The sequence below is a fragment of the Protomyctophum parallelum genome (genome assembly GCF_964188405.1).
Source record: "Protomyctophum parallelum genome assembly, chromosome: 5".
NCBI classification, from domain to species: domain Eukaryota; kingdom Metazoa; phylum Chordata; class Actinopteri; order Myctophiformes; family Myctophidae; genus Protomyctophum; species Protomyctophum parallelum.
In genome coordinates, this window is record NC_139702.1 from 9032985 (window position 1) to 9053631 (window position 20647).

The following is a 20647-nucleotide window of genomic DNA, read 5'->3' on the forward strand; positions in this document are numbered from 1 at the left end:
CCAGATTTGTGCCATGTTTGTGCCAATGTTTCGCTTCTTTAAAAAGGATTTGTTTGAAAATAGCAGATGTCTAAACCTATGCATTGGCTATTTAAAAATAACAGATCTAGTACAAGCTGATAAAAAAAACAACGTGTCGCATCACACCGAGCTTGTAGATCTGTTATTTTTAAATAGCCAATGCGGTAGGCTTAGAGTGCTCATGTGGTCTAAAAGGCTTGTTTTCATAGACCTGGTTGCTTATTTATTTCTCCTGCAAAACACCGGTAGCTGCTAGATACCTGTAGGTGCAGCAATATCAGAGCAATAACCCTCTTAATGGGGGTAAATATAGGCTATCCCAATCCTCTACCCTGACCTGCTGCTGGGGATTATACTGCAAGGCGTGGCCCACCAGGGCCTTATGCAACCCGACATGACTCTCCCTGCCTTATTACACACCACCACCACCACCACCGCCGCCACCGCACCACACAGAGAAATACAATAACTCTTGTCACTCTCGCTTTGTGTCTTAAGGCCAATGGAGGATACGTTCAGTCAGTGACTCTTCTACCACACAGAGAACAAAACACAATGGAAATAGGAGAACAACGCTGTGACAAGACGGACTGTCATGGATAGCGTTGGCATTTATCCATGTAGGATATTAGGCACAGGGGATGTTTTATAAGGTCCTTACAGTATGTGTGACATAATAAGACAACAATGGCCTGTGAGACATCTACAACAAGCCAAACCTGACATCCGGTCGGGGCTGTATTCACTGAGGACAGACGTTCTCTTTTAACCCACTTCAAACTGGGAAAGCACTTTAGATTTGAGCTATAAAGTAGAAAGCATCATTTTATACTTTGGCTATTCATATCAGATTGTTAAGATTGGTGTAAATCTGATATATATTAATTTTTAACTCAAATCTTTGCTTCTGGGGGTCCCTGGAACACAATATTTTGAGATGGGGTCGTCGGCCACAACATCTTTTTGTGTCCTTGATATATTATTACAACAACTTATTACATGGCCTGGTTGAATGCTTGATTCTCATTGGTCAATCGCAGAATTCAGCGGTGTGTTATTTCTTGATAACAGACCGCTCTGCTCTATAACAGTCCGCTGCATGCCTAATCAAACCCTCGGAGCACCTGGCTGCAGCCGCTTGATTTACTGCTGTTTCCAACATGACAGCCATGTAAACACACACACACACACACACACACACACACACACTAGTGACACACAATGTCATTTACAGCTAAACATTGCTCTCAAAAATGTTTTTGAAAACATTTGAGCGAGAAACCCAAAAATGGATTCTATTTGATCAACTCACTTCCTTGTTTTCCGACAGTGGGCAGACACCGGCCAGCCCGACACTTATGGAGTACTTCCATTACCGCAAGCCTGGACATATCTCGTTTTGTTGTGTTTCGGGTCAATTTATTAATTTATGTATTAAAACAGGATAAGTGCCAGGGACGTAATCCCGTAACCCCGACGTCTTTGCACTGAGTGCCAAAGACGTCAAGACGTAATACAAAAAAAAAAAATACAATTTCTTTTTTTTTTAATTCTTTTTTTTATAATGGGAGAATTGGCACTCAGAGCCTAAACCTGTGACCACTGAAGGAGTTTGGAGGAGTAGCTTATACAGTATATATTGTTTATAAATCAGCCTGTCAGTGATATAATTATCTATACACAATGACCACTAAAGCCATACATTATCCCTTACATACATTTTTAGAATCGGCCTCAGGACTTCTTCGTATTTTATTTTTAAACAAGCCACTTGAGTTAAAGTCCAGTCAATCCTGTCCAGGTGCTTTAATAAGGATGTACCGAGTTATGTGTGATATGAGGATACATGCTGTAAACATGCCTAATTATGTACACAGCATTGCATAACAGTGTAAATCCTATTTTCTAGTATTACGAGCCGAGGATAGACATCTGTAGACACGTCTTTGTGTACAGACAGAGATACAGTATGTATATTCCTGTTTACTACTGTGGAGGATTTTCTGGTACTGCAACGTCTATTTCTCGCTTCAAATGTTTTAACCCATTCTGACCGGGCACCCATTTTGGTGTTAGCATCATGTTATGCTTTAGCTATTGAAAAATAGCAGATCTACAAGCTCATATCGCGCCACCGAGTGGCGCGCTACGAGCTTGTAGGTCTGCTATTTTTGAAAAAAATCGAAGAACGACTGACATTTTTTAGAATCTGATCTCAGGTCAGAATGGGTTAATCAGACCAGTGTGTGTCCAGTGGAAACCTCGTATGAATCTGATCTCAGGTCAGAATGGGTTCAAAAACATCTATGAGAGCAATGTTTAGCTGTAAATGACATTGTATGCGTGTTTACATGGCCCAAGACCACCTGGCGCAGAACTGTGACACAGGAGCTGGAACAGATGAACCTGTCCTGGGGAGAGGCGCACCATGCTGCCAGGGATCGGATGCAATGGAGAGCGCTCATTGAAGCCTTTATATGTCCCATAGGACATATAAGTTACAGCCATGTAAGTTACATGGCTGACATGTTGGATACAGCAGTAAATCAAGCAGCGCAGGCTCCACAGCAGGTGTTCTGAGGCTTTGATTAGGCAGCGGTCTGTTATCATCATAGTATAATTAACCGAATGTCTGTGTGTCCGTGTGTCTGTCTGTCAGAAACATTGCCGTAACTCCTTACTGCCTGCACCAATCACTCCCACTTTTCACACAGGCATTGGCCATATGAATATGGAGGGCGATTTGACACATTAATGATTATTAATTAATGTATTAGTCAATTACAAACGCACCCAGGCGCAGTACCCTTCACGGCCACAATGGGGGGGGGGGGCAAATATCTCACAACGGGTAAGGACTAGTAGAAATAACACACCAATCAGAATCAAGCATTCAACCAAGCCGTGTAATAATACATTATAATTAGAGATGTCCCGATACTGTATCGGTATCGGTAAAATCGGATCGGCCCTTATTTGTCATATCGGGTCATATCGGTATCGGTGAATATGCCAGTCTGACCACCGATCTGACACAGGGGTAAGGGGTTGACACTATGGCAGGTAAATAAAATGTTGGGGCATGTGGAGTTTGCTTTAGAGTTCCCCAAACTGCAAGTGCACATTTGAGTGAGGAGTCTGCTATAAACACAACACGAGATATATAGCTAGATAGCTATAAACACAACACGAGATATATAGCTAGATAGCTATAAACACAACACGAGATATATAGCTAGATAGCTATAAACACAACACGAGATATATAGCTAGATAGCTATAAACACAACACGAGATCACGACACTGGTAACGGTATCGGCCAACAGAGAAATCGAGGTATCGGGATCGGATCGGAAGCGAAGAAAATCGGGACATCCCTAATTATAATGTAGCTATAATGTGTTATAACTTTATAATAGTTGCAAAAAGCCTTCATAATGCCTTATGATGTTGCGTCAACAATCATGAGGCATTATACTTTTACCTATAATTCTTCATATGTAGGAGCAGTAACAAAAAGTGTAAAATGAGCGAGGCCTATCATGGAGAGTAGCTTCATAATCTAAGGATTTATTATTTCTTTATTGTGTTATTGTATTATGTTATAGACCGGGGGTTCTCAACATTTTTGGCTGGGGACCCCCGGAAATGTCTCGCGACCCCACCCCCAATACAAATTGACCGCTACAATAACCTTAATAATAGAGAAAATACATATATACATGTATACTGAAACCAGATAAGGAACGTTTATGCATGCACTATGTGTACCTCGTTCCGGCAGTGCCGAATATTAGCTGCTCACTGTCAGACAGACAACAAGACACACAGACAGACGGAGGAGGGACACACATGGGTGAAAACAATATCTCCCCATGGCCCAGGCCATTCATGTCTGGCGAAGATAAATATGAGAACAAAGACAAGCCGAGTTCAAAAGGTGAAGGCTCCAGTCCAGGTGATTAAGAGGTAATCTGCGTCCCCAGCTCTCGCATCCAAACGAGGGGTAATTACAGTAGGCGCTCACGAAGTTAAGACAAACTCATAGATAGATAAATATGAGCAGACATGTGCAGTACCGTATAAGAGTATAAAAGGTAGGTGGCTAGTGCACATCCAGTTCTTGTCTGGTGCTGGACTAAGGTAAGTACAGTGAAGAGAGGAGAGTCCGCACACAGATTTGCTCCAAGGTGTTTGCTTTTTATTCAAAACACCATAATTAATACACAACGTTTCGGCCGTGAACGGCCTTCATCAGGTGATAATCGGCAGTATATGTGACAACTTCCTTTTAAACCCAGTCGTCACATCACGTGACTGATGACGACTGCATGGGCAGGTGATTCACTAACGCCAATAAGTGACATGACAAAAAATATAACAATATATATGAACATGAATGACCACCACAGCAAGTAAGATTACAATAAGACAACAGTTTCAATAAAACTTAACTTATAAAATATTTAAAAAATGTATTTAAAAAATACTAAAACAGTCTGTAACAAGCAAAAATACCAGCAAGTTTTATTGAAACTGTTGTCTTATTGTAATCTTACTTGCTGTGGTGGTCATTCATGTTCATATATATTGTTATATTTTTTGTCATGTCACTTATTGGTGTTAGTGAATCACCTGCCCATGCAGTCGTCATCAGTCACGTGATGTGACGACTGGGTTTAAAAGGAAGTTGTCACATATACTGCCGATTATCACCTGATGAAGGCCGTTCACGGCCGAAACGTTGTGTATTAATTATGGTGTTTTGAATAAAAACAAACACCTTGGAGCAAATCTGTGTGCGGACTCTCCTCTCTTCACAGTACCGTATAAGAATCAGCAGTCAGCACATGTTCAGCACATGTTCAGCACATGCGTGACGCGTCGCATCCCGACTCATAGTGAGCTTGTAGAGCGGCGATTTTTAAATGGCCGAAATGCATATTGGTGGTTATTAATGGTATGTTTTGTAATAATATTCTAAATCTACAAAGTAACTATAGTAACTATAACATTTTCAAATAAATGTAGGGGAGTAAAAGTACAATATTTGCCTCTGAGATGTAGTGGAGTAGAAGTAAAGGAAGTATTGGAAATTGGAAATACATCAAAATTGCAAATACCTCAAAATTGTACTTAAGTACAGTGCATGTACCTATAAATCAATGTAGTAATGTGGGTACCGTTCAAAACATAACCACATACTGTACTGTACCATTCATTATGTAGAGTCGACCAATGCAATGGTTCCCAAACTGGGAACCCTAGCTCTGGTCCATAGCTCTAATGCGTTTCATTTAGAGAACCCTAGCTCTGGTCCATAGCTCTAATGCGTTTCATTTAGAGAGCTGTTACTCTCAACTTCCGCCGCTCGCATGAATGCAGAACAGCCTCTCCTCTTTAGCGTAAATAAAAATAACGTTTTTGCTACTCACCAAAACAAAGGCGGGCCGTGTCATTAGAAAGCTATACTTTCCTTAGTGGACGCACTCTGAGCCCCCCACCACACGTATAAACTGTACTTTTTGGCCAGAAAGGGATTTTTGTTTCACCAGAGGACAAATATTCTCTATGGGGCAATTCTCTGGGCAATATCGGTAGAAGGCGCAGTGGAGTAACTAAAAGTATTTTTTTTCCCGGTGGAAACTAAATCCCCTTTTGGCCAAAAAGTACAGTTTATACGTGTGGTGGGGGGCTCAGAGTGCGTCCGCTAAGGAAAGTAGGCTTTCTAATGACACCTAGTAGCACCAAGTTGAGAGTAAGTTGAGAGTAACATAGCTCTAAATGAAACGCATTAGAGCTATGGACCAGAGCTAGGGTCCCCCCAGATGAATAGCTTAATGTGCAACATTGTTTTCTCACTCAACAGTAAACAAATCATAACATGCAGTATAAATGGATACGGGGATTCTGCACATTTCTAAAGTGACAATTTTAAGGACCTTTAAGACCTTTTTCATACCAATTTAAAAATAGAATGACCATTACGTCAAAAGTAACCAACAAACTACCATAAATAAATTATAACTTTGACCAAACTGTCAAATATTACCTAAGAAAGAGAACAAAATTGTGAAAATAGACGATTGAGTGTTAATATTCTTATTAAGTGTTATAATCAAACCTATAACGCCTCATCACTAATGTAAATAATGTACAATACATCATAGGGTATTAAGACAACTCACAAAGTATTGTATTGTGTACATATAATATGTTATTAAAGTATATCGCCTTCAAGGAAGGTATTATCAAAATACTACTCATTATTGTGTGCTGTCCAGGTTAAGCGTTATACAATCTTTAGAGAAGAATTGTCCCAAAAGGGTCTCATAATCTTCCACGGTCTCACCTAACATCTATTGTGAATGTGATCTTCCCTTGAGGCAGACACGTCACACTTTCTTCCTGAAGAACAGCTCGTACAGTATATTTAACAGTAGAACACATCATAGCCTACTGGCAGTATTACATTATGACCCATTTTCAGCGTGTTCCTGTTTGGGCAATTCCGTGTGGGGGCTAGCATGGCCATTTCAAAATGTCTTTTTTAAAGTGTCTTTGTTTCTAGATCAGTGGTTCTCAATATTTCATGTCAAGGACCCCCAAAAATATATGAAATTGGCCGCTGACCCCGAAGCAAAGATTTGAGTTAAAAACGTTCGCTCTGAAAGAGTATATTCAAAGCTTTGCTCTACATGTTCACGATTTTTCAAAAATAGCAGACCTACGAGCTCGTAGCGCGCCACTCGGTGGCGCGCTATAAGCTTGTAGATCTGCCATTTTTCAATAAATAAATTATAACATAATGTTTAAAACACCAAAAGGGGTTCCGCCCCAAAATGGGTTAGCACAACTACAACTATACAACCTTTACAGATACATCTGCCCTATATACAATAATGGCTGAGGGAACGCTAGGAAGGAAGTACAGGAGACAATGATGACATAATGAACAGTTGTGCTTTCCTTGCTTCTTGACACTTGAGTAGGCTATAAGCAGAATCTATTGAAATGAATACCGGTACATAGAAGAAAACAAGGTTCTATTCAAGGTTAAACATGACGTCGTTTTGACCCTTGAGGCACCGTACCTCCAACACGGTTAAAACACCGGCGTTCTACGCATTGTATATTACAATAATCAGTCATATCAGTATATAGTCCTGATCATTTAATTGATGAGCTGTCTAGACAGCAAACACCTCTGCCTTCAAGAGTTTCAGATGATGACTCAGAAGACGCTGTTCTTGTAAGCCAGGTTACAGATTGGAGGGGAGGAAGAGTGACATATAGCTTATACCTCAGACCCATGGGTCCAGAGATGAAGAGTGACATATACAGTAGCTTATAGCTCAGACCCATGGGTCCAGAAATGAAGAGTGACATAATATACAGTAGCTTATACCTCAGACCCATGGGTCCAGAGATGAAGAGTGACATATACAGTAGCTTATACCTCAGACCCATGGGTCCAGAGAAGAAGAGTGACATATACAGTAGCTTATACCTCAGACCCATGGGTCCAGAGATGAAGAGTGACATATACAGTAGCTTATACCTCAGACCCATGGGTCCAGAGAAGAAGAGTGACATATACAGTAGCTTATAGCTCAGACCCATGGTTCCAGAGATGAAGAGTGACATGTACAGTAGCTTATACCTCAGACCCATGGGTCCAGAAATGAAGAGTGACATGTACAGTAGCTTATACCTCAGACCCATGGGTCCAGAAATGAAGAGTGACATATACAGTAGCTTATACCTCAGACCCATGGGTCCAGAAATGAAGAGTGACATGTACAGTAGCTTATACCTCAGACCCATGGGTCCAGAAATGAAGAGTGACATTTACAGTAGCTTATAGCTCAGACCCATGGGTCCAGAGAAGATGAGGCAGCTTCAGGATGATCTATTTCTGAGATTATATCATTTAACCCATTCTGACCTGAGATCAGATTCATACGAGGTTTCCGCCGGACACACACTGGTCTGACGAACCCATTCTGACCTGAGATCAGATTCTAAAAATGTCAGTCGTTCTTCGATTTTTTTCAAAAATAGCAGACCTACAAGCTCGTATCGCGCCACTCGGTGGCGCGATATGAGCTTGTAGATCTGCTATTTTTCAATAGCTAAAGCATAACATGATGCCAACACCAAAATGGGTGCCCAGTCAGAATGGGTTAAACAATAAAGCTTTTGCAGTTGCACACCTGGGGGTTTGCACACCTGAGCAGGTGTGTACTGTATGTAAGAGAAGACCCTGCATTGACAACAATAAAAAAACAAAGAACTCAACACTGTCTTCTTCACTTATACTGTATAACCACTGACAGCCAAAGGCCAAGCTGTCTGGAACAGGGCTTCTATGCGTATCTTGTATACTGTATGTGCCCATGTACTGTATCTACAGTAGCTCTAAACAATTAACACTTTTACACGAAATATCCGAAACTATGGAAGACGCTTCTGAATATATCTCTAGTTTAGAAAATAGCCTATCGAAAGCCTGCGCTGCACTCAGAGCTTGTAGATCGGATATCTTCGCTGCACATTATACATTGCTTCCATTAGAAGACATTCTATGGAATCCAAATGACTGAAATCAGTCTTAGTGGCGACTGAGAACTTGAATCCAGGAGTACACATCACATACACTAGAGTAAACCAATCACAGCTCACACCACTACTTACAGTACATGAAATGAAATGAAGATCAGGACATTTTGGTTTGGTGTGCTAAAGGTCAGGGGAGTCATGCATATTGAGGGCAGGCTTCCGTGTCGGTGCCAAGGAAGGGAGGTGAGTCACGTGACTGGACGCCGCCATGACGCTCATGTCCATATAACTCTATGGGCGCACTTCCGCCCTCGGTTCGATAAAGGTCGCTCCAATGAAATTGCAGCGGGGAATGAGGCGTCTACCTTTCTATGCCTATGCTCGCAGTAGCCAGACGTTTAGAAAGATATCTGACATCTGCCTCAAAACTAAAAACCCCTTTTGGTGTTAAGCATTATGTGTTATACTTTAACTATTGAAAAATAGCAAATCTACAAGCTCATTGCACGTGCTACGAGCTTGTAGATCTGCCATTTTTGAAAAATCGTGAAAATGTGACGCAAATTTCGAATATGTATTCTTTCAGAGCGTCCGTTTTTAACCGAAATATTTGCTTCTGGGGGGGGGGTCCCTGGAACAACATATTTTGAGATGGGGTCGGAGGCCAATTACATATAATCTTTGGGGGTCCTTGACATGAAAATGTTTGAGAACGATAAGAAATAGAAACATAGTAGAATCGTCTCCAGGTCTAAATGGGTTAAGGACCAATCAAAGTCTTCTGTTACATCTCAAGACAATCAGAGGCTTACCTGAGATCCTCTCCGATAAAAACCCAGACATTCTGACTTGTGATTCAGAGCCTCTGTCACTGGAGTATGCTCTATATATGCACACAGAATAACTCTTCCATCTTCCAGCACCCTTCCAAACTTCCTTCACAGGTGTTACTGATGATACCTATAATAACCATTTAGTGTGCATGTGGTTCTCAAACATTTTAATTGCAAGGACCCCCATAACTCTGAGAGCGTACAAATGGAACTAAAATAGACAATTTGGCTATTATAGGATATTATAGTATAGTGTGTTAGTTATTGTGTCAACACGCACAATATAGCAGCATGACTCTGTTTGACCAGAATGGAACAGAGCCTTCATTAGTAATCATCGGTAACACCTGTGATGGAAGTAGGAAGAGTTACTCTGTGTGTATAGACCGATTCACAGAGGGGTGCCCTGGGCGCGGCCATTACTGAGGTGTAATACATGGAGCAGGTGCTCTGTAGACCAGGTGTAGCTAATCAGTGCTGCTGCACTTGGTACACCTCAGTAATGGCCGCACCCAGGAAACCCTCTGTGAATCGGTCTATATATTAGGAGCCTATCGATGATAGTAGACGTGTGACCCTTAGAGTATATATATTTATAGAGAAGGCACCCAGAGGAAATCTTGAGGCGAAATGGACATAGTGGCCGAATGAAGGTATTGCAGCCTGGCCCCAAACACATGAACGCGCTGTCCGTTGACTATCATTGTACACGTTCACGACGGACGACGCTCGTGCGCGTTCAACGGCAGCGCGTTCATGTGTTTGGGGCCACTCACCATTGCAATCCGTCCCAGAATGCACTCTGTTCCTACCAGGAAGGAGGAGTGAATCCGCCTCATGCGCTTTTGAGCAACTCAATGCAAGTGGATGGGAGGAGAACTCGGGTGTCTTCTCTATAGATATATATACTCTATGGTGTGACCCCGTCAGGCCGTTCGACATATCAGGTCAACGGCTACGCAGGTACTCTCTCTGGCAACAGAAAGTATAGCCTGTCAGGTGAAAAGAAGCAGCTTGGACTCCTCATGCATAGAAGGAGGCATGAGGTCAGTCCGTTGCCCCCCCAGGTTGGCAGAGGAACTGTAGCGCCCAGGATTACATTAGATAATTGGCACTGGGTGAAAAGAAAACTGGGTTACAAAATCGTGGGATAAAAAAATGTATTAAAAAAAAAAGAAAGTGACTAAAGTGACTAAAAATGTCTTCTATATCCTGACAGTTTTCTGAAAAAGCTGTCTCTATGTCAGTGGTTCTTCGATTTTTCAAAAATAGCAGACCTACAAGCTCGTAGCGCGCCACTCGGTGGCACGCTATGAGCTTGTAGATCTGCTATTTTTCAATAGCTATAAAGCATAACATAATGCGAACACCAAAAGGGGTTCACGCTCAAAATGGGTTAAAGGGATAGTTCCGAATTTATTAACTTTAAGCTGTATGATTCTGAATTACTTGCCATTAATATAGTGGTTGCAACTGTAATTAATTGATTGCCCGAGTCCCGTGGTGGGAGTTCTGCTCTGGTTTTGGTGAAATATTAAGTAGTTCCGGTCATTTTGTGGGGGACACAGGGGGCCACGCATTAAAAGTAAATGAATTCACAAAACTAGCGTCATTTGTATTGTTGACCTATTTCTACCATATAGTGCAACTTCCGTTAATTTTTGACCCCTCTATCACACGGATCTATCACAATGTCCAACTAAGCCCCAATAATTGTCCCATGTGATAGAGGGGTCAAAGTTGAATGAAAGTTGCGGTAATATTTTACAAATGGTTCAACAATACAAATTATGCTAGTTTTGTGAATTAATTTACTTTATTACATGGCTTGGTTGAATGCTTGATTCTGATTGGTCAATCGCTGAATTCAGCGGTGAGTTATGTGTTGATAATGACCGCTCTTCTGTATAACAGACCTCAGCCTAATCAAACCCTCTGAGTAACAGCTGCGCCCGCTTGATTTACTGCTGCTTCCAACATGACAGCCATGTAAACACACACACAATGTCATTTACAGCTAAACATTGCTCTCAAAATGTTTTTTAAACCATTTGAGCGAGAAATAGACGAAGCAGTAACCGAAAATGGATTCGATTTGATCAACTCACGCAGCCAGCGCGAACTTATGGAATACTTTTTTTTGTTGTGTTTTGGTCAATGTATTCATTTATGTTAGGTAGTCATGTAATAAGCGTGATAATATCTGGCTAGGTGGTTATTGTCGGGATATAATCATGATATTAGACTGGATATTGTCTGTAATTTTAGATATTGTACTATTGTGATATAGCATAAGTGTTCTAAAATCATACTATAATTAACCGAATGTCTGAGTGTCTGTCTGTCAGAAACAGTGCCGTAACTCCTTACTGCCTGCACCAATCACTCCCAATCCCTCCCAGGCACACAGGCATTGACCATATGCATGTGGAGGGCGTAACGAAGCCCTTTTTTCGATTTGACACATTAATGATTATTAATTAATGTAATAGTCAATTACAAACGCACCCAGGCGCAGTACCCTTCACGGCCACAAGGGGGGCCAATATCTCATAACGGGTAAGGACTAATATATATATAAATATCGGATCGGGAAAAATCTGTATAATCAAATGATTGGAATCGGATCGGGAGCCAAAAAAAAAAAAAACGTGATCGGGAACCAACTACAAAGCGAACTACAAAGCAATGCTGGAAACGAGTCTCACTCTCACCCAGTTGGCAGCTATAGCAGCATATGGTTGGCTTGGATTATGGTATTATGTAGTGATGCAGGTGACTGAGAAAGCCCTCGTCTAATCGCTGATCTGCTAATTGATTACCCAGCCTCCTGCCCTAAGACTGCACACCAAAATGGCAGCAATCTTAAACCCCACAATCCTATTGCTGGGCTGCTGCCACACTTGGCTGTCGTATAGGTCCCACCCAACGTGACCACTCACAGCTCCATATGCACACAGACAGACCATCAATGAACCACTAGGTCAGACACACACACACACACACACACACACACACACACACACACACACACACACACACACACACACACACACACACACACACACACACACACACACACACACACACACACACACACACACACACACACACACACACACACACACACACACACACACACACACACACACACACACACAACTCTTCAGCAGGTGAAGAGTTGTTGATGACAACATCAACTGAAACCGTGTGTACAAAATACAGTAGCTATATCCTTACAGGTCCATTGGTTAGAGTTGTAGCCTATACATTCGTTTTCACTCCAACAAACACCACCTGTTGATTCCTAATCAGGTCTCCCTATGGCCTAATTAAGTCTGAGTTATTATACAATATTTGGCTGTTGTTCATATATGCGCCAGCATTGACAGATCTAAAAGATCACAAAGCATTGCAGCACGAGCTGCACGACAGCATTGTGAGCTTGCAGATCTGCTATTTTCGCTGCGCGACACTGGCTCACAGCTAAAAGCTAAATATAAATCAGGTTTAGTCAATCAGCTGGAGGGGTGTTTGGTTAGAATTAAACGCTGTAGCCTTCTAGACTATACTGTATCTTTGTGGCAGGGACGTTGTCAGGATCTGGAGACATTGGGGGATAAGCCCAGATAGATTTTCACGCCAAGTTATTTCAGAGTAAAAATAATATAATATGTGCGACACTGTGAACTACAAACAGGTGTGTACTGTAGTAGGCTGACTTTCACAACAACATCAAATCAAAATAAACAAAAGTTGTGCAATCAGAGTGCTCATTCAACATAGTTATATTTTATGTGCAGGAGCCGTTATAAAATCCCCAAGATTAAATAAGTGCCTTTGATGTTGGTATTGTTTTGATATAAATACATGATTTATTATGTGTATTTGTTCTGGGATGAAACCAAAGACACATTTCTGTCCATGCACAATCATTTAGTATTTTATTTAAGTAGGGGCGCAAATTTAATCAAACAATTTAAATTATTTAATGGGTTATAAAACATCATTTAGGCCTATCAATCCCTATTTTGGACATGCAACCATTATTGTGGCAAACATAAAAAATAAAAATCTAAAATAGTGATTGCAATGCCTTGTGAGCATTTGGTGTTGTGCGGCGAAGTTGATATATAAAAAAAACATTTTAATTTGAAAGAAAACGCTTTTCTCGATTATTCGATTAGTTGAAAAATCAATCGATAGGCAATAATAATCGTTAATAAAATGAGGCCTAATATACTGACAACGACCTCCTGGCATGAGTTGCATCTCTTTAAAGCACATGGGTGTGTAGAGGGTATGTGTTCCCAAACCTTTTAGCCTGTCACCCAAAAGAGACCCAATTTAATTCTTAGATGCGTTTGTTTCTTTGTTTTACATCCATCCATCCATTCATCTTCAACCGCTTATCCGTAGTCGGGTCTGGGGGCAACAGCTCCACCAGAGTGCTCCAGACTTCCCTCTCCAGAGCAACATTAGTGACTTCCTCCTGGGGGATTCCGAGACGTTCCAAGGCCAGTGAGTCGATGTGTTTCCTCCAACTGCGCCTTGGTCTGCCCCGGGGTCTCCTCCCAGTGGGATGTGCATTGAGGACCTCCCTAGGGAGACGCCCGAGAGGCATCCTAACCAGATGCCCGAACCTCCTTTCCAGGCGAAGGAGCAGCGGTTCTACTCCGAGTCTCTCTCGTGTGACTGAACTTCTCACCCTATCTCTAAGGGAGATGCCAGCCACCCGTCGAAGAAAACTCTTTGTTTTACAATGTATAAAATAAAAAATAAAAAATTAAATGAATGAAACCGAAACATTGGTTTGGGAACCAGTCGTGTAGACTGTAGAAGATCAGTGAGTTATGAGCTATTGATCAAGGGGGGCTTATCACTTTAATCTGATCGTATATAACACTGCTGTAAGGGTCACTGCCCCGGAGGACCTTTACCCACAAAGCATTGTGACGGACACCTGGACAAACCCCACAGTAATGGCATTAAACGCGTGAGTCATGCGGCCGCTTAGAGAGTCCCGTTAGGATTTGTCACGATGTGGGATATGGCTGCAGATTTACTGGAAGGGCCTGCCTGCACAGTAGCCTCTATAGGCTACCAACCTCAAAGCTGGTGAATCCCCATGCTGAGATGGAGGGAGAGAGATGGAGAGATGGGGAGAGAGAGAGAGAGAGAGAGAGAGAGAGAGAGAGAGAGAGAGAGAGAGAGAGAGAGAGAGAGAGAGAGAGAGAGAGAGAGAGAGAGAGAGCTGTCTGACAGACACAGAGAGGGGGAACATTTTGTTTTCTAGCTGATTAAAGGTCAGTTTGGGGCTTTGGGCCAGAGGTTTCAGAAGATGGACTTTGTTGTTTAACTTGACCAGGCTGCTGTTGTAGGCCTACTAACATGCACGCGCGCGCACGCACGCACGCACACACACACACACACACACACACACACACACACACACACACACACACACACACACACACACACACACACACACACACACACACACACACACACACACACACACACACACACACACACACACACACTTAATAGGTTTAATGAATTCAAACCTTACCTTTGGGGAAGGGGTGCGGTTGAACGACGTAGAGAAACGCGTGGACCACGTGGAATAGAATCCCTATGGCGCCGGGCTCATAGTAGGCGTGCGTGTCGTACACTCCCGCCGGGACGAAACCAAAGTCTAGCGGCTCCACGGGCGGCGGGGACCGCGACCTCTGGCCGCCGCCGCCGGCCCCCCTGGAGGAGCCCTGGTCCTCCTGCAGCTCCCCCCGGGAGGAGGGGTCCTCCCCGGGGAGGGCGCCGCCGTGGTCCCCGCTGGCTGCTGCATGCACCCCCCACCGGCACAGAAACAACAGCAGCCACGTCGATCTCCACAACAGTCCCATTAAATTCAATTAATAATAATAGTAATAACACTATTAAAAAATAAAAAAAAGTTACAAAAGAATAAGAACAAGGATAAAAAACAGGTCTGTTTCAAAGTGTTGCCTGGTCCTAATTAGGGAGACGAGTTGGTGAACGGTGACACCTGTAGCCGCGCCGACAGGCAAAAAGAAAAGTGCAAAATAATAATAATAGTCAGTCCACGTTTTCCCCAACATCCAGTAAGGTGGTCCTCGTTGTGGTCACGGACATCCTGGGCGACATGTCATGCAGCGACGACCGACAGACGGGCCAAGTCCAGATAAGCGCTCCTCCTCATCTCAGCCTGTCCTCTCCTTGGCACCACTCACTCACACACTCACACACACACACAGGCGCCGAGCGGGCCCGCGCCGCGCGCACACGCCAAGCCGAGCGCGCCCCCATGCACGTTATTGTAGCGAGCGTCTTCGGAGCGCGACCCCGCGCCGACCGTTTATCCCTCCTCCTCCTCACAGTTGCAGGTGTTGACTGTAAAATCTCCTCTCTCTCTCTCTCTCTCTCTCTAAACTCAAAGGAGCTTTATTGTTTTTTTTATATTTGCTTTTATATTTAAAAAAAATACGTTTACATTGCCAAAGCAAAAGTGGAACAAAACAATCAAAATAAAACAATGTACAAATAAATATCCAATATAAATAGGAATAAAACTAGAAAAAGTGCCCTTCCGGGCACAGGTCTCCACCAGGTTATCCACAGATCCGTGCATTTAGAGGTAAAAACACTTTTCGGCCAGTTATAGCGCCACCTTGAGGCTGAGTTGAAATTGTTCATGTGGCATTTCGTCCTCGGCCTAGTGGGAATGTGGGTGCACAATTTCACGGAAATCACGCGATGTGTTCATGATTTGCAGCATTTTGTTTGAAACTGAGCACTCCTGTGAACTTTGGAAGCCAATCTTAACCAATCAGGATGGAGTCTGATAAATCTGAAAGACCCGTTTCGTTGAATGGCTCTAGAGAGACTGTGTACCAATTTGCGTGATGTTTGGACAAAATCTGTAGGTGTACTGTGCAAAAACTTGTTTTGCACAAAGCGGCCTCCTGGTGGCGCTATAACAGGCCGTTCTGGAAAGTTTGGGGCAGAGGTTCATGGTTGGCATCCAGGGAGTGTGTGTGCAAAATATGGCATCGACCGGGTTAACGGTGGCCGAGATTAGCTGTTCACGGACACACGGACGGACACACGGACGGACGGACGGACGGACGGACACGCGGACGGACGGAGTGCAAAACATACTCTCCCCACATGCCTTCGGCCTGGTGGAGACAATTAAGGTGTAAACAGAGCTGTGTTACATTAACACTTTGAGTAATATACTATCTTGTGAAAAAAGATTGTGCATTCTCTGTCAGAGATAGTTAGAGTTCTTATAACTGTCAAGGGTGCTTCAAGCCTACTTTATTTACAGTTTGCTAATAAACACAGTGGAACGATTTCACAACGAATGATTCACTCATGACTTGTTTCAGCATCTTGTTTCAACATTTCAGCACCATGTCAACAGTATTGATTCTGAATTATCAACAGTAAAGTAATGAAGACTGGAGAGAGAGATAGAGAGAGAGAGATAGATTATACATTCCATGTAATCAACCGATACTTTTTCATGTAGCCTGTATTATGACGTATTGCCATGTTTCTTTCTTGCTTAATGTAAATCGCTCTGGATTAAGAGGGTCTGCTGCTAAATTTGTATATCTTTATCAGACAAAAGATTGTCAACCTGTTCTTGCTGCAGTGCTGAACTATTTTGTTGATCTGGATTCTGAGCTTGCACCTTTTCTCTTAGTTTCACAACAACGCCTGCCTGCCTTTTTTTTTCAATCATTGACGGTGTCGTTGTATTCCATTTGACATCATCCTCCTGTAACAGCAGCTTCACCCAACAGAAATGGGAGTTTTTTGTTCACTGAGTCTGTATTGAGCTAATGTTTTCCTTAGTTTTGGATCAGCTACAGTGCTCAAGTATTCTAGCCTGCGTTCCAACCTGAATCACTGCGTTCCGTGATTCTGAATTCAGTGAATTGTCACTCGCTATACTCAAAGAATCTCTCTCTCTCTCATGTTTGTTTAATCTAGGGACCGTAGACCATCGTCATGAGACAGGTTACACAATAAATTGGTGAATGTTAGAGCCTTCAAGACATGCCATTCATGAAACAGTTTTCCGTTTCATCTCAAGCGCTCACATTCACCAATTTATTTTGTATCCTGTCTCACATTAATTCAAAGTCCTGACTCCTGTAGTGAAAATAACAGCAGCTTGCATCAGCGTGACAGGCAGAAGAAAAAGGTGTCATTCTCACTGCGTTTCTCTCCCCATCTCTTCTCATCACTGTCATCAAAACATGATTTTTATGGTGGACATTGGTGGTGTATGACAGTGAAAACAGCCAATCGACAAGCTCACAACACGCAACACGTTCTGAGCTTGTAGATGCCTTGGGAACAGAGACAATCCTGTGAAGTTCCAATGTTGACAACCTGTTGAGTTCGGTGGAAGTTTATGTAATTCAAGCTATAAACTATCTCAGGAGAAAAATAACATTGAGATAATGGCTAGAGAGCAAAGAGAATGTCTCCAAGGAAAGCTCAACTCAAAGTTCATGTTTTCAGAAACACCCGGCATGGTTTGTGTGACCGAGGCCAACTGTGGGGGTCTGGTCGGGGATAGTGCCGAGGGAATTCTACCTTCCGAAATACGGAAGGGACAGATATTTCCCTTGAGCGCAAGCTGGTCTTGGTGTCCGGCGGTCGGTAGCGAGATCTTGGTATGGAGTCCTAGGTCTGCGTTCTGATCTCGGTTATTCTTAGCTGGCGTAGGCACCTATATTTATAGTGTTGAGATGTCAGAGGTACTCAAGTACTGTATACATAATTACAATGTTGAGGTATGTTTTTGAGGGGCGCTAACCCCTTCTATGCCCAGCTTTCCGGGTTTGTGATTGGCTGATCACCCCATAGCGCTGATTTGACTGGCTGAGCAAAGTACATATTGAAGATAAAAGTGAGGGCAGAAAAGTGAAGCCGGAAAAGTGAGGATGCATCACATGCATCATTGGCTATTTTCAAAAGGTGTCTTGTACATTTTGAACTTCTGCATGAGTATAGCTTGGCTGGAATCCAGCCTGATTGGCTACGTTCGTCTTACGGACGGGCAGATGAAAACATGCAAAAACGCATCACAGCATCATTTGGCAGCCGCTTCACACCTCATAGAGCACCGAAGTCTGACGTCACTTTCAGTAGAGGGCGTCAGTCCCCAGGTTCATGTATTTGTTTAGTTGCATTGAAATCCCCATTGAGGCGATTTTAGATCGCCTCATATAACAACTGTGTTTGAAAAATAAACATGTCACCCCGGCCGTTTCACTCATATGGATATGAAGAATCAACTGACTGAGAGAAAACGCTAATGTTACTGCTGCTGAATTAGTTAGATTTTCGCTAGAAGCAGACTGTATCATATATGAGTGACTGACTGTTGCAAACGATACAGGGACACCTTCCCGACAATAACGCCGAGACAGCTTGTTTATTTTTGGACCACAACGCTTATAGTAGACGATATTAAGATCACCCCATGTTATTCTCCATAGAGACATTACTTCCGCGAACCAGGGGAATCGTCGGGATGAGCGAGTTACGTCAGGACTTCGGTGCTCTATGGCTGCTTCGTATAGCTTCACGTCGCTGGCTTCCATATCAACAACGAATGGTAGACTGCATCATTTAGTCTGCCCGTGTGAAACAAGCAGTCTGGTTACCAGGCTACAAAGAGAGGGCTTACTTTTACTTTTGGTATTTTAAGTATATTTTGATGCCAATACTGTTGTACTTTTACTCGAGTATACATTTTGAATACGGGACTTTCTAACAGAGTGAGTATACATCTACATTGCAGTATCGATACCTGTACTTTAGGTAAAACATGCGAGTATAGTGAGTACTTCTTCCATCAAATGACAAATGATCTGAAAAGAGAGCTGGAGCCTCAGAGGTCAGGCCGGTGTGTGATGACAGGCCATTGAGGGTGAACAGTGGAGTACAGTGTTAGTCACCAGAACCCAATCCTCATCTGTAATGAGCATGTACACGCTGAACTCCTGTTGTCATGTGTAACCTTCTATGTCAATGGTTGGTAAGTTGGTAACCAAATGGACCCTTATTATAGATTCTAACTCTTGAGAGTGTAAGATGAAACCGTAAGGGTCCATTTGGTTTCATGTTACACTCGAATTGGGGACAACCGTTTAAAAATAACAATAACAAAATATTGAGGCAAAATGTCATCAAATGGTGGTCCATGGCTCAAGTGCCGAATAAATAAGGGGCCTTGATATGAAAAGGATTGAAAACCGTACCACTGATCTAGGTTCAGAGTCTCTCTCTCTCTCACACACACACACACACACACACACACACACACACACACACACACACACACACACACACACACACACACACACACACACACACACACACACACACACACACACACACACACACACACACACACACACACAAGCGCGCCTTTCATTGACGGCCCTATCACCAACTAAAAGTCTAACCTTAACCCTCACTATACTACTACAGACCTCACCATAACCCTTACCTTTGCCCCAACCTTAATTATAAACCCATAAGCTTTAATCCGGAAATTGCCTCTCGTACCAGTGTGACTCATAGGTGTTGAGTGACTGGGAAAATGCCCCCACTTAGGGGAGGTATGGGTCCCTGTGAGGACATGTTGTCTAGGCTAGGACCCTCTGAGGACACTAGGCTAGGACCCTGGGTCCCTCTGAGGACATGTTGTCTAGGCTAGGACCCTGTGTCCCTGTGAGGACACTAGGCTAGGACCCTGTGTCCCTCTGAGGACACTAGGCTAGGACCCTCTGAGGACACTAGGCTAGGACCCTGGGTCCCTGTGAGGACACTAGGCTAGGACCCTGTGTCCCTCTGAGGACACTAGGCTAGGACCCTGTGTCCCTGTGAGGACACTAGGCTAGGACCCTGGGTCCCTCTGAGGACATGTTGTCTAGGCTAGGACCCTGTGTGGACACTAGGCTAGGACCCTGTGTGGACACTAGGCTAGGACCCTGTGAGGACACTAGGCTAGGACCCTGGGTCCCTGTGAGGACACTAGGCTAGGACCCTGGGTCCCTGTGAGGACACTAGGCTAGGACCCTGTGTCCCTCTGAGGACACTAGGCTAGGACCCTGTGTCCCTGTGAGGACACTAGGCTAGGACCCTGTGTCCCTCTGAGGACATGTTGTCTAGGCTAGGA

The 20647-nt window shown here is 43.2% G+C and overlaps 1 protein-coding gene across 1 annotated transcript in view; it reads right to left on the reverse strand.

The window, feature by feature from the left end:
* prom1b (prominin 1 b) overlaps positions 1-15320 on the reverse strand; it is a gene marked incomplete at both ends in the record, with an annotated part of 64275 nt that extends 48955 nt beyond the window's left edge. The window contains one exon of the mRNA XM_083765630.1: positions 14990-15320. Coding sequence (XP_083621756.1) covers positions 14990-15320 — 331 coding nt within the window. The remainder of the gene's footprint in view (positions 1-14989) is intronic.
* Positions 15321-20647: the final 5327 nt, after the last annotated feature.